Below are 23,511 nucleotides of genomic sequence, written 5' to 3' on the forward strand. Positions count from 1 at the left end.
ATCGGGATAATCCATGGCATCCATTGTACGTGGTTCTTTGCCTCCATGTCGTGCATTAAAATCATATAATGCACAGCTAGCCATGGTATATCCCTTACTTAACAGTTAACCAGTATTAAGTTAATGACAATGTGAACTGTACACAGAGGTTAGCCAATTATAAGAGAAGTCATTTAGATATTATATTATACATCAGTCGTAAAGGTACAGCATGAAACAGGTTTTGCTGCAACTATTTACAACTATTGTGTGTCCCATTTGAAAACGGACAAACACTCTTGTTGAATGCCAATTAATGCTGCTAAAACTCCTGTTAAGGTTTCAAATAAATGCACAAGCTGGACGTGAAGGATACGACTCCATCAAAGTTGGGTTTGCACCAGTCCAGGATCTGTTTGAGTCTGGTGCGGTGCTGCCCGCCGGCCTGGCTCTCTCCGATCAGCGCTGAGTATGTGGCGAAAAGAACGCCCTCTGAGGTAGCCGTATCTCCGTATTTAATCTGTATGAAAGAGGAAAAGATTAATAATTGTCACACCGGAATCATGCAGCGCCGCGAACATTCAAATGTGCAATCTGCAAAACTTTTTAACCACACAGTATCATTATTTCTGTTACACAAATATTCATATTCCCACAGAATTATTGGGGTAAAAGTGTATAGTTCGGATATAAACACTGATGTCTATGGAAGCAATCAAAATAGATCTTTTGAAAGTAACTAAATGCTTCAAATAACGGTTTTGTCGATTACATAGTAATGAAACAAGTGAAGTCATGATCGAGTCATTGAATCATTCATTCAAGAGATTCGTTCAAAAAGCCTGATTCATCTAGTAATGAAACAAGTAATGCAGGAATTTTCAAACTTTATGCCAGTCGAACCCCCGTGACCTAAAATGTTCACTTAAAGACGCCTGGTATTTCAAGTTAATGTTTCAACAATTTAACACATTTGAAGGTTTAATGGTGTTATTAATTGAAATTAAAACTATTTAAAATAATTCTCATTAATTGAAATAAAGCTGAAATAGAATAAAAAAAAATAGATGAACTTAAAAGAAAATTAGAAAATGTTGTGTCTGTAACTAAATGAAATAAATAAGGTTTAAATATTAAAATTAATAAAACTGAAATAAAAAGAATGCATGTAAAGAAATAAAATACTTTTTAATATTTAAATAAATATTTACAATTTAAATTTTTTTAATAAAATCTTTTTATTTTGATTGTTTTTATATTATAATTAGTATTCAAATTTATTATAAATCAATCAATCAATCGATCATTTATTATGATTTAAACATTAGCTTTAAACTCACAAACGCTGTTAGTTCCATCGTCCACCACATTTGGAAGAACCCTAACGTGTGCAATACTGATGTAAATAAAACTGGTTCACAAACCTTATTTAAAGCAAACACAGGGATGTTGAGAGCTTCTATGTCCTTGAGATCTCTCTCAGCATCGTACTTCAGATCATTTGACACACTGAACCTAAAACAATAATCAAGTTCCCTCAGTTATGCATGAAGTCATCATAATGAGTGGAGAATTGAAACTCTGAAGGCCCATGCACACTGGGACGATTATCACACATTTTTCGGCGCGTCAAACGATTTTCACTGGCGATGTGTCGAGTGAACGTGCAAATTCACTCCCTGAATCCTATGCGATCTGCAATTCCTCTCCATAACAGCTCCCTCTTATCGAGATTTTTGTAGTCGCTGTGGCGTTTGTCAAAGTTCTGTGTGTTCAGACACCAAAGAGGACCAGCAGCTCTACATTCATCTTGCCTCGTTGCATCTTCCTCTTCTATCAATGTGTGACCGTTTTGTGCTTGAGTGCCACCAAGTACCATAGACATAATATTTATAACGTCTATGCCAAGTACTGTAACTTCACCAGCTCCAGGCACGTGAACAAAAGCGCTAATCTCATTGGTCGGCCAGTTTTTAACGCGGCGCGTCAAACAAAAAAAACTAACCCAAGGCGTTTTAAAAAAAAAATTATGCTTTTACGCCTGGCGTTTTGCGTGTCGGTGTGTATACTCACATTGGCGCTCTTTGTTTAGTCACGAGGCATTAAACGTCGATGAAAGGTGCGCACGATAATCCGTTGTGCACGGGCCTTAAGGTTCACGTTCAGTCAAACTCATTTGACTCATCAGGCGTGTTAGGGACACATGTGTGTGTTTACCATAGTGCTCTCTTCCTTCCCTTTAAAAAATTCTCCAGTATGATTCCGGCCACAGTGCGTCCCTTCCCAACACCAGCCCCGTCTCCGATCAGAAAACCCGCTCGCTGACCGTTCTGAAGAATCACCTCGTGTTGCTGAGGAACACGAACACAAAGGCAACGTCATACATTTGTACTAGGCATTTTTTTTTAGAGACATCATTTATGCATTATGGTGTTTTTGTATTGTGTTATTTTGTCATTTTACTATTTGTTTTATGTGATGCAGTGGCTGTATTTTTGAGCCCAAGACAAATTTCCCTCTGGGACAATAAGAGTAGTTCACTTTCAAATAAACATTTCCTGATAATTTACTCACCCCGACGTCATCCAAGATGTCCATGTCTTTCTTCAGTCGAAAAGAAATGAAGGTTTTTGAGGAAAACATTCCAGGATTTTTCTCCATATAATGGACTTCAATGACAACCAATGGTTTGAAGGTTCAAATATCCATCTCAGTGCAGCTTCAAAGTAGGGCTGGTCCGAATAGCATTTTTTGAGCTTCGAAGCTTCGGTAGTAATGAACATCGAATATTCGAAGCTTCGGAGAGAGGGTGCTGAACATATTCTTCTCTCTAATAAAGGCAGGAATCTCTATGTGTCTGTATGTCCGTTTGCATTTTGATTATTTCAAGAACCGTTCATCCAATCGACTTCACAAGGGAGTGCAGTGTCGCATTTGGTGCAATATAGATGGACACGCGAGAGGCGACACGTTCAGAATTAATAAACTTTTAGTAAACTACAGAACAGCGCGAGCGGGAAGCGGCGCACCTCACCCGGGCAGGGCTTATATGCTCGAGAACAGACACTGCACTAGTGATATAAAACGCACACACACAGGTCTGTTAACTTGAGCAATACTTTTAAGGTAGTCTAATGTTTTTCTGACTAACAAATTACTGACACAGTAAAGGGTAGATTTAAATAAAGAAAAACGAAATTTAAATAAGGAAAAAAACTAAATTTAAATAAAGAAAAAACTAAATTTAAATAAAGAAAAATTAAATTTAAATAAAGAAAAACGAAATTTAAATAAAGAAAAAACGAAATTGAAATAAAGAAAAAAACGAAATTTAAATAAAGAAAAACTAAATTAAGTTAAATTAAAAACGAGATTAATTTAGATTGATAATAATGGGTAAAAAGGCTAATACATTTTGTTTCTATTATTCTATTTTCCACAATGTCAAAGCAACGCAGCTTAACCCAAAACACAAGCTCAGACATGCACTTCGTTCCATACAAACTCCGCTGTTCTGCACTTCTGTCCACACACTCTCCGCTGTTTTGCGCTCTAGCCAGAGAACACTCCCGGCGTCAATTCTATTTCTAGCATGCACGCGTTTTAGGAAAACGCGTGTCTCACGCAGGCAGTGTGCAAACTCCAACCTGTTAACATGGGAGCCGAAATAAAAACGGACACATCACGCAGCCTGTGTGTCGCAGGCCTTATTCAAGCGCAAATGAGAACCGTTTCACGGGGGATCCCATGTGCAAAAAAAAAAAAGAATATTCGAATGTCAAATTTTCAAATCGAATACCAACCCACCGAACGAATATTCGAACATTCGAATATTCGGGTCCAGCCCTACTTCAAAGTCTCGACACGATCCCAGCCGAGGAGTAAGAGTCTTATCTAGAGAAACGATCGGTCATTTTCTAAAAACAAAACAAAAATGTTATACTTTTTAACCACAAATGCCCATCTTGTACCATCTCTGAGATGCGCCACGCGACATCGTTAAACATCCAGGATATGCACACGTAAGGACCATTTTAAACAATAAACTGACACAAATACATATAAATATGTGTCATTCAACGTACAATAACTTTGAACGGTCCTCCTACTCCAAACTTGTAAACACTGGGTCGGCACTTCCAACTACGTCACACGTGACCTTTCCAACGTGATGACGTAATGCGTGGCGCATCTCAGAAATGGTACAAGACGGTCATTCGTGGTTAAAAAGTATATAATTGTTATTTTATTTAGAAAATGACTGATTGTTTCGCTAGATAAGACACTTATTTCTCAGCTGGGATCATGTCGAGACTTTGAAGCTGCATTTGAACCTTCAAACCGTTGGATGCCATTGAAGTCCATTATATGGAGAAAAATCCTGGAATGTTTTCCTCAAAAACCTTCATTTCTTGTCGACTGAAGAAAGAAAGACATGGACATCCTGGATGACATGGGGGAGAGTAAATTATCAGGAAATGTATATTTGAAAGTGAACTCCTTTAACCTTAACATTTCTGAGTGGAAACAGACAATAACAGAGAGACAGAAGAGGCGAAAGTAAAGTGCACAGAGAGCGTGTAGAGGAAGAGTACCTGGCAGGCGTAGATGATGGCCTCGAGCTGCAGGGCGGAGAGCAGGCCAGAGTTAATGGTGCTGTCTGAAATGGACAGTGTGTAGGTGATGTCGGGAGGAGGAACGCTGGACAGTGTGTTGGTCTCCACTACGATGTCAGGGTGAGAGATTCCAATAGTAGCTGCACACATGTGAACAGAGCGCTTGTTTGACACGGAAACACCACAAAATATGAAATCGAGTTGAGTTTTTGCTGTAGTGGGGGTGGGCAGAATGATGGACTAATGTAGAAATGTATGTGAATTAACTAGTGTTATTTGTCATTCAGTGGCTCTGAATTGTCAAAACACCTCAAAACGCTTGCAATGTATCTGATATGAGTTTTTTTATGACGGACAAAAGTTTCAGAGGCAGTGTGTAAACGTGATTGACAAAACATGAGGTCGTATTTATTTTTTAACGTGTGCAAATTTCGGACGAGAATCTCGGACTTTTAGACGAGACGACACCAAGGTCAGTAAACGATAACTGCGACTATATCAACATGCAATATGATTAACGGAATAAGACAAGACTAAAATGTAGTAAAAAAAAAATATTGCTGACTGCTCTACTAGAGCATTCATGTTTGCGGTTGCCAGATGTCAAGATTTTAAATCCCCAACTCAGAACTTTTCTGTATTACTTTAATCTCTTCTATGTAAAGCACTTTGAATTGCCATTGTGTATGAAATGTGCTATATAAATAAACTTGCCTTGCCTTGCCTTGCCTTGTTAAAAGGATCCATTTTCTGACCCTGTGATTTACTCAATCTTTGTAATCTGGCAACCATGAGCACACACTCTCTCTACACTGCAGATGAAGCGCTGATGATCTGAAGACACTGAAACAGGTTTCGGAATCGGCCAATTTGCTTGTAAAAAAATAAATACAAAAATTGGCCATGAAAAATCATGATCGGTGCATTATTATTATTATCATTATTTTGTTTTATGTAAAGCACTGTGTATTAAATGTGCAATACAAATAAGCTTGCCTATCGCAGTTCCTGTTATTTCGTCCCCAAATTTAAGGTCTCTTAAAATGATAATTAAGACCGTTAAGATCTTAATATCATTAATATACCATTATTTACATTTAATCATTAAAGAAGCTTTTATCCAAAGCGACTTAGAAATAAAGAGAGAAATAGAAGCAATTAAACTAACAATAGGACAACAACAATATGCAAGTGATGTGACCATTCCCAGATAAGTCAAATGCAGCACACAATTTTTATTTCTTACTTTTTTTTTTTATAGATATAGAATAGAAAAGAAAGTGTTAGTATTAAAGGATCACGTGTTGCCGAAAAAGATGTGCCTTCTATTACATAAACACCATTAATATACCTTTTAAAATATAGGACATTTTATTACCTTAAATTTGAGAAAACAAAATGAAAGACATTAAGACTTAGTTGGGATCTTAAAATAACTATGACGTGTCATACACCATGACCGTACTCATACTGCCCACCCCTGTGCTGTAGATTTATATGATATGGCAGGTCAGTTTACATTTCGATGGCTTGTATTCGGCGTACGTGTCCGCGTGCCCCAAATCCTCTGTCTCTTCCTCGTCCGCCTCCTCCTCTTCCTCTGGTGGCGGTGGAGGAGCAGGCTGTAGTAATGAAGGAGGGAGGCAAAAAACACAGGATGATGAAATGTGATGAAATAGAGGAGAGAGTATTAGATAAAGGTAAGGAGAGAGTCTACCTTGAATCCTGCCACTGACGCGGACAGGATCGCACTGAAGTCATCCAACCGGCCCGGAAACGCGCTCAGGTTCTGCTGAAGAACACGGACACAGAGGAGATGCTGAACACACGAGGAATAGGACTAATACGATCGACTAAAAATCAGTTACTACAATTATCTATGCAAGCATGTGATCAGCTAAAGACATTATGAATATACAACAATTATAACAACTAAAAATAACTAATGCTTTCAAACATTAAACCATAAATCTTTTATTTTGGTAGAAAACACATTTTTTAAAGTGTTCACACTTCTCCATCGGCTTTAATCTGATAGCAAAAGTGTTTTCATGCCGGCAAAACTGGGGTAACGGGCAAAAATCTAACTGTGTACCTTATTAATAACTTACTAATAGGGGTGTAACGACACCATGTCACGATACTGAACTCACAATAAGATGTTATTGCGATACTCCAAGACATATGGTAAAATGTTAACAAAAAATTAACTGTTGATTAAAATGCTAAATTTGGTATTGCATTGTGGGGTGTAAATGAATCGGACTTGGTGCTGAAACCCAATGCACAGGACAATAGAGACACCAGAATAATAATATTGATGATTCTGAAGCTAAAAATACAGAACTATTTTAGACGAATATGCACTCTTTCACTGACTAGATATATTTAAAATAATGTTGGCCACTTTTTACTGGTAACATACGACATCTGGCATTATCAGGACCCACAAATATTCCCCCATTGCATTATTATACATTATATTCATCATTATATATAGTAGTTTAATGTAGTACTGACACTAAAACTCTGTAAACGTAAATTGTTTCTCACACAGTAATTTTCATTTTGGGTGAACTATACACAATACATATTGTTGCACTTTTGTATTGCGATATATTGTGACAATATATTGTTACCCCCTACTTACTAATAATAAATGAAAATAATTATTACTAATTACTATTTATTATTACTACTAATAAAAATAAATGAAAATTTAAGAACATGTATGCAAACGTGCTGATTGTAACTGAGTTCTGTGGCAGGACCAGTGAAAATGTCGGACAAATGAATATCTGAGAGAAAACCAGTGTATAAATACCTGTCTCTGACTGTGTCCAGGTATATCCCAGCACATCGGTGCCGCGGTGCCCTCAGCGGGTAACTGTGCCAGGCTATCGGTGCCAAATCCTGAAGGGTCTGGATACTCCGACAGAGATTCAGATGGCGAGGAGAACAGCGATGTGTTGGACAGCTCCTCTATGCATGGCAAATCCTAAAAACAACAACCATAAAAACATGTTCACAAACAGTTCAGTCACTAACATCATTTTACTGAAATACAGAGCAGATTTTCATTCTAGATATCTAACCAAAGTGTGTCGAAATGTACATGACTTTCTTTGTTCAGTCTTTTCCATGTGATTACAATAAACAGGAACTTTAGTTACAAAAGCACCATGAAAATGTGAAAATACAACACATGCACTGTGTCATCTGAAGCCGTATGCTTTGCATGAGATTAACTCTTATTGAATTGAAAAGAGTAGCTATGATAAAGAAAAGTAATATAAGTTTGGCATGAGGGCGAGTAAATGAGCATTTTCATTTCTGGGTGAAGAATTCCTTTAAAAGCTGTGATACTCAGAAACGGTGCTCATAAAATCATCTGATATATGATGCGTGAACTGAGGATTGTTTTTCACAGCAGCTCTGGGACTCAACATTACTTCAGACATGGCCAACGTCCCAAAACATTTGCTGTAAATCTGTCAAGGGATGGTTTTCACTCCTGGAAGCTTCAAACAGTATTGATGATCACACTCAATGTGCTATTCCTAAGAGAGATAAAACATTGAAAACTTGACATTGCGAAGTCACACGTTCATGTTTAGGGGTTAAACATCTTAAAGAGGCCCTATTATGTCCCTTTATGAATTCTTGATTTTTTTTTATTGGGGTGGGGGGGGGGGGGGTGTACTAGAATATGCTTTCATGCTTTGATTGCCATTATTTTTCACATATTATATTATTTCAGCACCTCTCTCCCCAGTCTGGGTCAGGCGCGCCGTATAGTTCCAGTTTCGATGAAGCCCCTCCTTCCGAAATGTGCTGTGATTGGTTAGCTGGCCAAGTGTGTTGTGATTTGCACTGTGTATTTGGGAATTGTCATGCCCTTTTCCATAACCACCAGTCTCATCTGCTCAGGTGTAAATATTAAAGATGGCGTCAATTTCAAACCAATTCAAAGCCTGATTCAGACCCTGACAATGTTAAAGGGTTAGTTCACCCAAAAATGAAAATTCTGTCAGTAATTACTCACCCTCATATTGTTCCAACCCCGTAAGACCTTCGTTCATCTTCGGAACACAAATTAAGATATTTTTGATGAAATCTGAGCCATGTCTGAATCCTCCATAGGCTGCTATGTGACCGAAACTTGCTGGCCCAGAAAAGTTATTAAAGACATCGTTAATATAGTCCAAGTGACTCCAGTGGCTCAATCTTAAGTATATCAAGCGACGAGAATACTTTTTGTGCGCAAAAACAAACAAAAATAACGACTTTATTCCACTATTCATTTCCTTCTCTCTGGACCTCTAGTTGGTTCGCGTAGTGTTTTTGCGCAGCGCGTCCGTGTTACACGTCACCACGTAGGCTCACTATTGGCCGACGCCGGTCATGTGGGTGATGCGTGATGACGTACAACACAGACGCGCAGCGCAAAAACACTACGAGGCCCAGAGAGAAGGAAATGAAAAGTGGAATAAAGTCGTTATTTTTGTTTGTTTTTGCGCACAAAAAGTATTCTCGTCGCTTGATATACTTAAGATTGAGCCACTGGAGTCACTTGGACTATATTAACGATCTCTTTAATAACTTTTCTGGGCCAGCAAGTTTCGGTCACATAGCAGCCTATGGAGGATTCAGACATGGCTCAGATTTCATCAAAAATATCTTAATTTGTGTTCCGAAGATGAACGAAGGTCTTACGGGGTTGGAACAACATGAGGGTAAGTAATTACTGACAGAATTTTCATTTTTGGGTGAACTAACCCTTTAACAAATAAGAGGATCGACCAGAACAGATTTCATGCATGGGCTTTGCAAGCACGGATTTCCCAGGACGTTTCAGAGTGGTATGTTTGTTTGTTTTTAATTTTCTTATAGATCTTAGATACGTTAAACACCATTTAATCATGATATCTGTCGGAAAACTATGATAATACGAACAGTAATCGATCACAAAACTCTATCAACCATGGTTTATTTTCCTTAGGGTCGGAGAACAGTCTTACAAAAGCTACAGTAAACACTATATCAACACTAATGTTGGCTAGAAAGCGAGCGGAGGCAAAGCTTTGACCTTTATCTACATAAACAACAACATAAAACGTATAATTTAAACTGTTAACTGTAAAACTCGACTACAAATAATAAGACATACTTACAAGTTGTCATCTATAAACAACAGATTGTCCCGACAAAGTGGGAACTGCCCCATTTCAGGAGACGCTGTTCTCGGTAAAATGTGCAGCGCACAGAAAAAAGTCGGGGTGATAATGTTCACGGACAGTGTTTAAAATCAATTATAACCACTCTCATCAGCCTTAACCAAGTTTGTCAGCCTTAGGAAGGTCAAACAAATGAGTTTTGGAAACGGGGAGGAAAAACCAGCGTCTCTTTGAAGTAGCAGCAGATCCTCCAGGCCTCGTCCCCTTTTTGGCGTATTCCGTGGGAGGGGATTATTTAAATGAGTAACATTATGACTTCAAAAAGCCCGGAAAAAACACGAGTAAAAACAAATAAAATATCTCCCTTTGGATTGGACTTTGAGCTTTGTAACCTTGCAGATCTTTTTTATGCTCAAACAACAACATTACAAAGTTGAAAGAGTTAAACTGATGGTAAAGAAAAAGTTTATCTTTCTTTACTGATGGTAAAGAAAAAGTTGATAGCAATGATTTCTTTCTATGCTAAAGAAAAGAGCTCTAAGGATTGTAAATCAACTCCTCTATTACGAACCAACCAACAGTTTATCAATGTGATCTGGCTGATTACTGATTGCATAAATGTATAAAGCACATAATTTATTTCCCAAAAGCATCCAGAGGCTATTTGCAATGAGGGAAATACATGTTTTTAATAATAATAAGGCGAGGACTAATATAAAAATAGATTTATATCTGCCAAAGGAGTGATTTAAGATGGTGTAGCACTTTGCAAATTAAAAAATCAAGGTGATAAACAAACATATAACTCAAAATGAATCATGTGCACATGAAATTTTAAACGATTGTATTATGAAATGTGTTATTTTCAGTTGTGTATAAAGGTCTTAGGGAATTTAGATTGCACGTAGCAGTGCTTATTATGAAGAAGTGGCAGGTAAAATAAGCTAAGGCTTCAGCCTTCATGTATAACTATTAGTGAATTGTGTATGAGGGGCAAAATAAAAAAATCTTGATGATGATTTTGACAGTGCAGACCTCAATTATACGGTAAACTTCAACTCAAGCTTAATAGAGTCTTACACAAACCCATAATCCTTCAACAATCAAATGAAAGCCATTCTAGATACTGTAACCTTCTATTCACAGATGTTACGGCCTCTTTAAAGTGCTCAACTAGATGGATCCATCTATTAAAAAAAAAATTCTGGCTGTCAAAAGACGATGAAATTGCCTTGTATTGTTCTGAACCTACTCTTTTTCCGACAGCGAGACATCCAGTTGTGTAATATTTCCATTTGTGAGAGTGAAACGGGCAATTTAGCCGAGATAAAACAGGGTCAGGACTGAATGACGGAGCAATAACAGTAAATTCTGCAGGATAGGAAGGAATGAGGGGAAAAGCACAAGGAGGGAGGTCAGAACCAGAGATGAAGTGTCTGAACACATCAAGAAATGATATCTGTAGAAGCAGACGCTGAAATAAATCAAACTAAACGCACAGCAAACGACCTGTATCTACACTGAAATCATTTAAAATCACGTCACAACACCTTACACTAGAAGTGAAGCTAAATGTCACTTCATTAGGGTCACTAATAAGGGATGGGGCTGCTCGATTATGGCAAAAATCATAATCATGATTCTTTTTGGTCAATATTGAAAATCAAGATTATTTAACATGATTATTGGTGGGTGATGTGATCAAAGTATTATTTCACGATATGAGTCATTTTAAATTTCAGTGACATTTCACAATTCTTGATACTCCAGCAAAAAAAATGTCCTAAAAATAATTACATAAGACAAGTAGGCCTAAAGGAATACAATAAGAACAAAGAAATTAATTACAAACAAAACGGAGAAATAAAACGGGGAAAAATACAAATTAAATAAACAAGTATGGAATTCAGATAAGTAACTGAATTGAATAAAATTAATCAAATTGAATAATCAAATGTAAAATAACACTGCATAGTCTTAGTATACACATTAAATATAGATTCATCCTTATTTAAGCTACTTAAGTTATTCAGTCAAGATCAGGGAGTGATTTTCATTTGTTATGTGTTGTTTGATTATCATTAATGACAGGTTTATTAGGCTACTGTCACTTTAAGAGCTAATGCACTGATCCAATATACTGATACACGCGTGTTTTCTTTCTCAACTGTGTACGTTAACTTAAGACATAACCCATTGTGTTTACATAAATATTCTCCATTTTGACATTTTTGTGTGCACGCATTTAGATCGAGATGCTTTGGCTTCACTTCCCAGCACTTGTGCTGCACGCTTGGTTTAAACGCGCATCTGAAACCCATTTGCTTATCCGTATTCAGCTCTGACTTGGATCGTGCACACAGAAGCCACCTGTGAAACAATGTCTCTTTTGCAGCTTAATGTCAAACAAGTCCCACAGTTAAGCAACAGTAGACTACATTTTACAACACTCACTTATTCAGCTGATTTGGATGTTAATTTTGGGCTTTTAGGGAGAAACGAAAGTGCGTTGGATGGAATACAGCAGCGGCACAATAATCGTTTTGCCTCAATTTATCTTGTTTTCATAATTTTAAAAATCTATTACGATTAACCGCAAAGCCCTAACAAGGGACCAATCAGCTGTGAGCTCAGGGATCTTCAATTACTTTCAAAAGAAATTCATTTGTTGCATGTTGACTTTTTTTTTAGAAAGCATTTTATACAAAACAAAGAGATCAGAAACCTCACAAGCTGACTTTGATATAACAATTAGAAGTTATATAAATAAACATGAAATTAAATTCATAAACTCATCAATGAGTGAATGTTACCTGTATTTTTACATTAGAAAGCATTATACAAAACAAAGAGTTCAGAAGCACCACATGCTGACTTTTCAGGAATTACTTAAATATCAATATCAAAATTCATAATTTGGTGATATATATATATATATCATGTATTATGTATGTATATGTATATATGTGTATATGTATATATGTGTATATATATATATATATATATATATATATATATATATATATATATATATATATATGTATATGTATATATATATATGTATATATATATATATATACATATACACATATATACATATACATACATACACATATATATATATACATATATATACATATACATATATATACATATACATATATATACACACATATATATATACACATATACATATATATATACACACATATACATATATATATATATATATATATATATATATATATATATATATATATATATATATACACACATATACATATATATATACACATATACATATATATATACACACATATACATATATATATACACACATATACATATATATATATATATATATACACATATACATATATATATACACATATACATATATATATACACACACACATATATATATACACACACACATATATATATATATATATATATATATATATATATATATATATATATATATATATTAAAAACAGACAGACAGAGAAATCAAGCTGCTGAAGTAGAACTACAAATTAAGAAAATAAATAAAGTGAGTCAAAGAGGAATATAAAAAAATTCAGGAAACCAATCAAGAGATGATCTACATTTCAAAAAAATTAAGCTTTTTGAACAAATTTCTGTTACAACCACAGAAAACAACAATATCTTAATGCATCGAGCAAACTAACCTCTGTAAATAAGACATTATTAACCAAACCTAAGCTGTACCTTTAGCACGGGCTGTCCTGCCTGCAGCATAAGCATCTGACTGAGTGCCAAGACGACTTTCATCTGAGAAAAACATTAGCTTGAACTGATCGCAGAAGCAAAACCTGTGACAGACACACAGGTAACATTCACTCAAACAAACTCGAACACAATCATGCCAGTGTTTGCTCTGGGGTGTGGTGGTCTTCTTTCAGGAAATGAGGCTTTTGTGTCCACATTTACTGTCAAGCCAAGCCTAATTTTACCACAATGTGCTTTAAGAAGTTTTGACAGCAGTGTGTGGCTTTTTAATAGTATGCAAATACAGAGTAAATAGCGAGTTTGTGCCTGAAGAGCAATATATAAAAAGCATATAATGTGGATAAGACCTGAACAACGTTCTCATACACACACACAGAAAGAACATTTTCCTCCATATATCACTTTCCACGTCACACAGAGATAGTCGATGTACAGCATACTCTGCACTACATACTGTAATGCCTACTAGTTTTAATAAGATTGTGAAATTATTATTGTTAGTTAAACTAACCAAAAAAATGTGTGTTTTTTTTTTCTTTCTCCAAATCATGATTCAAGATCTTCATTTCACTTTCAGTTCAGTTCATTCGTCACACAAAAAGCCTTCTGAAGCTGAGCTAAACTGAAAGTCTCAGATAATGCGTTTGCATTAATGTCACAGCTTCATCATGATGATTGTGCGCTGTGCTTTGAGCTATTCAAACCTGCGCTTTTATCCTGTACGTAAGAACCGCAGCTGCTATAATGATAGAGTAAACCATCTTTTGTGTTAATCACACCTACATGTTCAACAGCACTGCTTTGTTCAGCTGTGGGTTTGAGATTAATCCGTTTTCCTGCAGGCTAAGCTATTCATTAAAACAAAATAATGGACAAAGCACGTTAGTGATCCTGAGATGTCAGCCCACAATGTCCCACTTTCCTATCCATTTGCAGCTACTAAAAGTCCATAAAGTACAAGATGAACAGGCAGATACATAGATCATCATGGGTTTCAGAGCAAATTCCCAGAAATCAGTATCAAGAGAGGAAAAATAATACACTATTGCTTGTTTCTGCATTAATTTCTCAATGGTTCCGGAAGCAAGAAAAGACGGGATCTGCTCGTACCTGGGAGAAGTCTCCGTTCCGCACAAGGTCATGAAAGTCAATGTCAGAGAGGTCCAGATTCACAGAGGACGGGTTCGGCTGGAGCTGCCTGATAAATCAGTGGAGAAAGATCAGGAACAATCACAATGTCTTCAAAATACACCTAGAAATACTGCTATATAAATACAGAGCGTTTCATATCAGATTACTGATATATTAACAGCACCACCAGGTTTATATCTCTAAATAGGGCTGTCAAACGATTAATCGCGATTAATCGCATCCAAAATAAAAGTTTGTGTTTACATAATATATGTGTGTGTATGGAGTATAATTATTTTCTATATATAAATACACACATATATTTAAGAAAAATGTGTTATTTATATATAAAATATTTATATATAATATAAATTATATATAATATAAATATATATACACAGTATATACATGCAAATATTTCTTAAATATATACATGCATGTGTGTGTATTTATATATAGAAAATAATTATACTCCATACACACACATATATTATGTAAACACAAACTTTTATTTTGGATGCGATTAATCGCGATTAATCGTTTGACAGCCCTATCTCTAAATACACATTGGATAGGTATCATCAACTAACTCACGATAAAGTACATGTGACACATGTTCAATATATCAAAATGCACCACAATATTATAATTGGAAACTGCACCAAACATTTGAGAGGCAGTTAAAGGTTACGAGTCGATTCAGTGAGTCATTTAACTGATTCAGTCAATGATCTTCACTGCGCTGATTCATTCATGAATTAAACGACAGATTAAGGTGGATGTTCATTCTGCATGCAAGTCAGCAAGGATTAAAAAAAGTGTTGACTATTTATTTGTCAATATATTATTATTAATATATAATGAACGATTCACAAACCTGTTAAAAATGAGGGCTGTCACTAGCGATTATTCCGGTAATCGAGTATTCATTTCAGGCGATAATTTTGATAATTAATCAGATTATTTGAGATAATAGAATTTACCTAAGTGAACGATAACCATTAAAACGACTTAAAATACATAGGTATAATAACAATGAGGCAATAATAATTGGCCTCATAAAGTATCAAAAGTGAAAAAATAAAGTATCAAGCAAGTAATCATATGGTTTTATTGAACAATCCTGTTAAAATTCATAATGTAATATGCATAATATAGCCTAAACAAACAATTAATGTACATTATGTATTATAACAAACGCCTGGTGATGATTGTTGTTACACTTTACAGCAGATCAAATCCTTGTTTAATTTTGGCCAAACAACATTTAATTCAAATGTCCACGTAATCTTTAATACTGAGTCACTTCTTAACGATAGAAATACAAGAATTGTTCAATTTCTTGAACAAGAACATGCAAACTCAGCGCGAGGGTTAAAACTTATATTTTGAAATCGCGATGAACAGTTTGCATATTTAGAAACATATTGATGTATTCTCCTGCGTTGGTTTAGGTTTATAAATGTTACAAATCTGGTGAAATGGCACATTTTAAGAACGAACATTATAAGAAACTCAAGCATGTTATTGCGAACCCAAACCGCACATGCAGAGACTGAGATCGTGTGGAGCAGCATTTGCTGTTTTACACCTTTACACACATGCAAATAGTTAAGAACCTGAAACCCGCAGCGCACAATGCCATATGTTTTCAAAATGTTTTTAAAATATCATGCAGCCTTTCAAAACAGTCTAATAATGGGGTTCATGGATTCTCGTCCGTTGAATGCGCTTACACTTGCGGTATTTTGCCGGTTAATCAACACAGGTAAATTGCAATCAAGAATTTTTGCGTACTCAAATTTAATCAAGGAATCATGACAGCCCTTGTTCTAATTTTTGTTTTGTTTTTTGCTTTGTTGACGTACAGTGTGCATAACTCACCTCCCAGATTGCATAGGATAGTGCTGGTTGTATTGAGTTTGCTGTGAGTACGCCCATGAGTTAGACGGATACAGCTGATTCTGGGGAAACAGGAAACAAACAGCACATCTGACACAGGAAGTGGTCATTTGGAAACACTGTTCAGCAGAGATACTACCCATTAACCCAAATATTTATAATATGAACTGGTGACTCATCAGCCCCTTTCACACAGAGATTCAGGAAAATACATGCATAATGTGTCCCGGGATCGTTTCAATTTCGGTTCCTTCACACTGCCAGTGGTTTTCCGGAATCTGTGAGTGCGTTCACACTCATCCCGTAAAGACATGTGACCGTCAGGATGTGATAACTCCTGTCAGATGTCAGTTCTGCTGATAACTCCTCTTCGTCTACACGATTTCTACACGAAGACGAGTCCATACTCTCCAGTAGCGTGAGTGTGCTTGTTCCCTGTATGCTGTCGCACAGGTTGTAGAAAGGCCCGAGCGTCACACACCCCTCACGGCATTGGTCCTGGCTTTTGTTCACACAGACTGATCCCGGCAATGTTACTAGGTCTCCATCCCGGCATCAATCCGGGACGTGTTTGCGTTCACACAGAAGGCACTCTAGCAATTTCACGCCAATTTCCGTTCAACGCGCTGTGTGAAAGGGGCTATACAGACTGAGACCCAACACAAATCGTGCACATACATGGTGAAGACCAACAGTTCACCAAATAAACAACCATAAACCAGGTGATGTGAAGCAACTGTTTCTAGAAGGATGATTACCATTGGCTACCAACGCACTCCATGTCCGTCCCATATTGGACAAGGTTCGAGACCAACTAGAGTAATAGTTATGAAGATGACAGTTTAAAACTGCAGATTTAATCAGATCAGGAAAAACGTCATCAAGACTGTGACATTAGAGAGTGCAGCAGCAAATAGACTGTGAACAGGCTAGTATAATGAGTTCAATATGTTACCAAACCCGAGCCTGATAAGATCAGGAGAATTGTTCATGTGTAACTTCAAGTTAAATTTGCACTTGGCGTAGGTTTGTAATTAATGGGGAATATTAGAGATGCATAGATACCACATTTCTCTGCCAATAGCGATTACTCAGAATGATTTTCAGATATAATTATTACACTTAACAGACACTTGTATACAGCTCATAAGGTAATTTTTAAAAACATTTGTCTTCGTGACAAATTCATTCAAACATACATACATACGCTCCTCTCTAGTGTTTTTACAGCTAATTAACGATAAACACTGGTTAACTTAAAGGAATAGTTCACTTTAAAATGAAAATTCTGTCATCATATACTCACCCTCATGTTGTTTCAAACCTGTATGCATTTCTTTCTTCTGCTGAACAGAAAGGAAGATATTTAGAAGAATGTCAGTAACCAGGCAGTTTCTGGGTCCCATTGACTTCCATAGTATATTTTTTTTCCTACTGTGGAAGTCAATGGGACCCAGAAACTGTCTGGTTACTGACATTCTTCTAAATATCTTCCTTTCTGTTCAGCAGAAGAAAGAAATTCATACAGGTTTGAAACAACATGAGGGTGAGTATATGATGACAGAATTTTCATTTTAAAGGGAACTATTCCTTTAAGGTAAATGCAAGATTAAGTGGCATTGTTCACAAGCGGTTTTATTGACGTCTATCCGCGATTGAAACACTGATTTAGTGATTACATGAGACATGATATATATTTCAGTCAGTTCTACTGTATCTTTTAACATTCCTTCTGATGTTCATGCATGTTTTTTCATGCTATAACTTGTAGTAAAGTGGAAGAAAAGACTGACTGCGACATTACAGCGATTCGTCCCTTCACATTTAAGAGTGTCAAAACGCCATTTATTGTTTGAATTTTGTGATAATATGGACAGAATTTGAAAGCTGAGACTTTGTTTCTCATCAGAACAGTAACAAAGCACAAAGCTCTTTGTGATTATTGTTGATTATTGAAATAAACATACATGAACTGATCAGAGGGTCAACATCAACCGTGGAAAGAAGTCAATACACGCCATTTTTTTAAGTTCAAGTCCACTGACTTTAATCTACTAACTCTCCTTTCTGGTTTGTCTGACAAAATGGTGGATTTGGCATTATGATTAGTCAGATCACCTGTCAATCAAACTCTTAGCGAAGGATTGAATAGGCCAATGGCCGATAGGGAGATACCGATTATTGGCCGATACATTGGTGCATCCCTAATATATATATAAAAATATACACTAATATATATATATATATATATACTATAAAATATATATAGAGAGAGAGAGAGAGGGGATTCAAGTTCAAACATGTGCAGACCTTTAGTCTGAGACTCTTTGTATAGGGGTATAACTATAACATTTACAATAAACAGTGCATCTTAATGTAAAATTTACATGGTATTTTAGGCATTTAAAGGTCCAGTGTTTACCTCCATGGAACTTGGGAGAGGAGGACTGGGAGCGCTGAACTTCGGGCTCCCCAACTGAGGGTCCTCAGGGTGCAGATAGTCCTCCGTGTCCATGACAACAGACGTGGCAAGAATGGGCATCAGGCTCCGAGAAGAAACATGATTACGAGTCAAACCCCCGTCGTTCTTCAGCCATCTCTGAGAGAGAGAGAGATCAGTCAGTGTAATAATCATCACAAATAATCTCTGCATACACTGCTGATTTCCTGAACCCTCCAGATTTATTTGACCAGCTACTGATTTGGCGGTGATTACTAACAAGATAAAAATTACGAGCTACAGATAAACACATGCATTCAGACCACTAGTGAAAACCACTTCTATTTTGCATTTTTCTCATTAAAATGCTAGTGTTTCCATTAAGAAATTATGTTATTATCATAACAACCAGATCTATTTTAATTGAAAAATGTACATAAACCAGATGCAAACAGATTATTTTAGATAAAGGATAACATATATATATATATATATATATATATATATATATATATACATATACATATATATATATATATATATATATATATATATATATATATATATAGAATACAAGACATATGTTAATGGCTTAATATATTCAAAGTGTGATTTGAAAAATGTACATAAACCAGATGCAAACAGATTATTTTAGATAAAAGATAACATATATATATATATATATATATATATATATATAGAATACAAGACATATGTTAATGGGTTAATATATTCAAAATGTGATAGAGGCCTTGTCTATGTGACAGTTTGAGGGGAATTACATTGTAAGTATGCCTCAGCTTTATTTTAACCTCTTTAAAACAAGCTGTCACACATCCACCCTTAATAAACAGATGATATCGAAATAGAAACATTTAAACACACATACGATTATCTTGAAATAATCTGTCTGAGCGTATGTCAAACTGAAAAGCATCAACCAAACAGCACTGGCCTCTCAAACACGCCACTTTAATATGATTCCCAGCTCGTATTGATTATTGTATACTAACTTAATTGATTTATACACGAATTCATCAGCTGTCTGTGTGTTTTTCTGATTGACTCAATGGAGCGCTATTGTTTGATTCGTGCTAACATGCTAACCTGAGAGAAAACTCACTCACCGAGCGTTAATTAAACCCCCCTTTCCGCGAAACCCCTCAACAAGCACTAACGACCACTCAATCTGGGTTTTTCTCGATCGGTAAAGGTGTATTGGAGGGGTTAATCCATATTTTTCTACCCCTGTACGGTTGTTTACCTACTTCCTGGTCGACGTCGCCATCTTGTTCTTAAAGAAGGAGGACTCTTCCGCTGACGTCATCGCCGATCCACAACGCACGCGCGACGCTATAGGTGAATTTTGTGGATTAGAAAAGGAAATAACTCATTTGCTTTACTATTTCCTTTGTTTTATCAATTGTATTTTAAATATATACTAGAAGCTCTAAACCCACCCATCTAAATACGAATAAAAACTATAATTTATTAATATTACTAATACATTTGGGTACTGTGAAATCATAATTAATAGGCCTATGTAAAAAGTAGCTGCCTTACATTTTTAAGTAGCTAATTCACTTGTTCAATTCACATTTCAACTGAAATTACATTAAACTGAGTTTAAAAATGAGTTGAAATCTGTATAACTTATTTTTAAAAAAGTAGAAAATTGCTTAACTTATTTTGGTGAAGTAAAGCAATGTAAAAAAAAAAAAAACATTGATCTTATAATTCTTTACAGTGTAATCTCCGTCAAACTGCTTTCAGGACCTTTTTTGTTGTTTCTTTTGTTATGACAGTGGAGGCTAAAACCAAAGCATTTTTTTTTTTTTTTTTTTACTGTAGCCTAGTAACTGTAGGCTAGTATTTTGGAAACTGACAAGGTTCTGGCAAGGTTATTTATATGGTCTCTAATAATGTTTCATATGTTTGCACAAAAAAAATCGTTCTGAAACGTTTTAGTTGCACGTTCCTTTTTAACATTTTTTGGAATGTTACTAATTGTTTCAGAACGTTCAGAGAACATTCAAAAGTAACGTTCCAAAGAATGTTGGCATGTTTCGTAAAACGTTCTTAGAACACATTTGGTAGCCTAACACTTTATTTTAAGGGGACGTAGTTACACGTTACTAGCCTTACAGTCAATTATGCATAGGCTAGTTACAACTAAACCCTAACCGTAACTCTATAGTAAGTACATGTTGTTAATTAATATTACTCGGTACTTCTTTGAAGTATAATGTCACCATGTCACCTTAAAATAAAGAGTAGCAACCACACATTTTTCTCAGCTGGCTTGTTTCGCCTCATTATCGATGGGACTCTTTCTTTCAGATATGGGCGGTAATAGTTCATAGTCCGTGGACTTTGTAATGTTTGACCTGATTTCATGTCGATTCCATCATCATCATCATCATTAGTGCTGAGTAAACTACAGGACACACACTGACACAGAGCCCAAACCTCAGGGAAATCAAGACAGAACATGTGTTATTTCAGTTCTAGATATTTATTTTAATCGCTATTTATATTTTGCCTGTATATTTTTGCTAGAGCTCAAGGATATTTGTGTGGATTCCTGATTTCTCAAATGGATTTTCCTCCAGAGATCAGTGTTTTTATTCTGTCTCTGACGGCACCTTTAATTCTCTACACAATCAACCATGTGTCCTTCTTACAAGAGTAAGTTTGCATCTTATGTTATTATTTTACAATGGTGCATGTTAAAGAATATTGCGTTGACATTGAGCAATGCAAACTCGCTTTTGGTTTACAAGGTCGTATATGTGACTTTTAAAGCGTTTTATGAGGTTTTATGAGGCCTACCTCAATTTGCCAAAAGAGGGCAACCAACCTCTGTTTCAAACTCCATTTGATCAAGAGCTGATCTGATCAGCGAGCTGACAGCATTGGTGAACCTCATGAAAGCTTTCAGGAACATTTGGCCACTCAGATATTTTTATGATATGATTTCACCCTCAAGTTTCACCCTCAAACATCTCAAGTTGACTTAAATTGTAGATTATTTATAGCCTACATCATGTGAATATTTTACATTTAATTATATAATAAATATATTATATTCATTAACTATATCTATATTTATTATATTACATAGTTTTAATTAATTTATGCATTTATTGCAGCATTTTAAGTGTAATACAATCAAACTTACTATTACAGTCACAAGAATTGAATGCAAATCAGCTTTGACAATGATGAAAATTATATTTTATGTTGCTAAAATAGGCTATTTTTTGCACTAACTTGTTTTAGGGGGTGAAATATGACCTCATTGATCATGCAAGATAAAAACAATCTTCTGATAATCCTTTATGATGCTTTTCTCATTCAGTCCACAGGTTATACTGGCTATAGGCATCGCGGTTCTTACGACGATATTCCTCCTGACAAACCTCAGTGTCAAGAGTAAGAAATCTACTGACCCTCTCTTCTATGGTAAGTCCAATACTGACAGATGAAGATCACAATCAAAAATCACAAATGGGATCTCTTTAATATCTCAATTATGTTTCTCAAGCACACTGAAAATAAAATTGGTGTTGAAACAGTTTTTACACAGGTAAATTTCACGAATAATTACAAAGAAATGGCACACATTAAATTAAATGTGAAAGGTTCAATGGTTCTACATACCTGTATAAACTCAAGTGTTCTTATTAGCTTCATTTTAAAGAAGTTTATACCAAAAAATATATATTTAAAGGTACAATAAGCCCTCTAGTGGTTAAAAGCAAAACTGCATGTATTTTGTGGAAGAACATTGTTTTGGTTGCGGATGAATATGATTATCATATTGCTCATAAAACATTCACTATAGATTTAACAGATATAACCAGTTTAGATGAAAGAATCTCAAGCTGAAGATGTTACTGTAGTTTTACTCATTAATAGACACGCTACTTCCTTCAAAATAAACTCCAGCCCATAATGAAATGATCTTCACGATAGATAATGCTTTACAGTGAACTCTGTTAGAGAGAAACATCTGTTCAATAAAACACTTACTCTCCTGTTGAGTAATAAAAACACTTTTACAACATTTCAAATCCCTCGGTTCTCGTCATCTCTGAAAAGCCAAGCTAATGTTGATTCTTGTTTTATTACGAGCTCTGTCTCGTTCTCTTTTCTCCAGCAGACTCTCTCTGTTCGGCGTTTGTTTTAATCTCTCTCCTTTCTCACTCACTTTCTAACCTCTGCCACTCCTACACCAGACACACACACACACACACACACACACACACAAAACCATCCCGCCCGGTTTAAAATATAAACACTTATAACAGGCTTACCATAGGGAATCAGGGTAAGACAAAAACACGTTTTGGAAGAAAGATTTAGAAAGTTACATAATGTAGCCTACCTTTGAGGAGAAATGTCTTAAACCATTGCACAATACTTTCATGTTTAACAGGTTATTCCAATTTTTTCTAGTGATAAACTATGTTTGTGAGCTGTTTAATTAATATAAAATGTAATAAAAATA

The 23,511-nt window shown here is 35.6% G+C and overlaps 2 protein-coding genes across 6 annotated transcripts in view; one reads left to right on the forward strand and one right to left on the reverse strand.

Annotated features, from left to right (window-relative positions):
• Positions 1-20,326, reverse strand: part of sbno2a (strawberry notch homolog 2a) — a 50,021-nt gene extending 29,695 nt beyond the window's left edge. The window contains exons 1-11 of one of the 5 annotated variants that reach the window (XM_079875669.1): positions 20,263-20,326; positions 18,981-19,157; positions 16,541-16,620; positions 14,636-14,723; positions 7,420-7,593; positions 6,313-6,384; positions 6,115-6,217; positions 4,575-4,735; positions 2,197-2,330; positions 1,404-1,494; positions 356-499 (exon numbers count right to left, since the gene is read on the reverse strand). In XM_079875669.1, coding sequence (XP_079731795.1) covers positions 356-499; positions 1,404-1,494; positions 2,197-2,330; positions 4,575-4,735; positions 6,115-6,217; positions 6,313-6,384; positions 7,420-7,593; positions 14,636-14,723; positions 16,541-16,620; positions 18,981-19,100 — 1,167 coding nt within the window. In that variant the 5' untranslated portion in view covers positions 19,101-19,157; positions 20,263-20,326. Of the gene's footprint in view, positions 1-355; positions 500-1,403; positions 1,495-2,196; positions 2,331-4,574; positions 4,736-6,114; positions 6,218-6,312; positions 6,388-7,419; positions 7,594-14,635; positions 14,724-16,540; positions 16,621-18,980; positions 19,158-20,125 lie in introns of all 5 variants that reach the window. The other 4 variants (XM_079875668.1, XM_079875670.1, XM_079875667.1 and 1 more) reach the window with 4 other exon arrangements.
• A 1,093-nt stretch (positions 20,327-21,419) lies between these two features.
• tm6sf2a (transmembrane 6 superfamily member 2a) overlaps positions 21,420-23,511 on the forward strand; it is a 12,677-nt gene continuing 10,585 nt past the window's right edge. Inside the window, exons 1-2 of the mRNA XM_079877235.1 lie at positions 21,420-21,686; positions 22,360-22,463. Coding sequence (XP_079733361.1) covers positions 21,595-21,686; positions 22,360-22,463 — 196 coding nt within the window. The 5' untranslated portion in view covers positions 21,420-21,594. The remainder of the gene's footprint in view (positions 21,687-22,359; positions 22,464-23,511) is intronic.

This window comes from Squalius cephalus (assembly GCF_949319135.1).
Source record: "Squalius cephalus genome assembly, chromosome: 7".
NCBI classification, from domain to species: Eukaryota; Metazoa; Chordata; class Actinopteri; order Cypriniformes; family Leuciscidae; genus Squalius; species Squalius cephalus.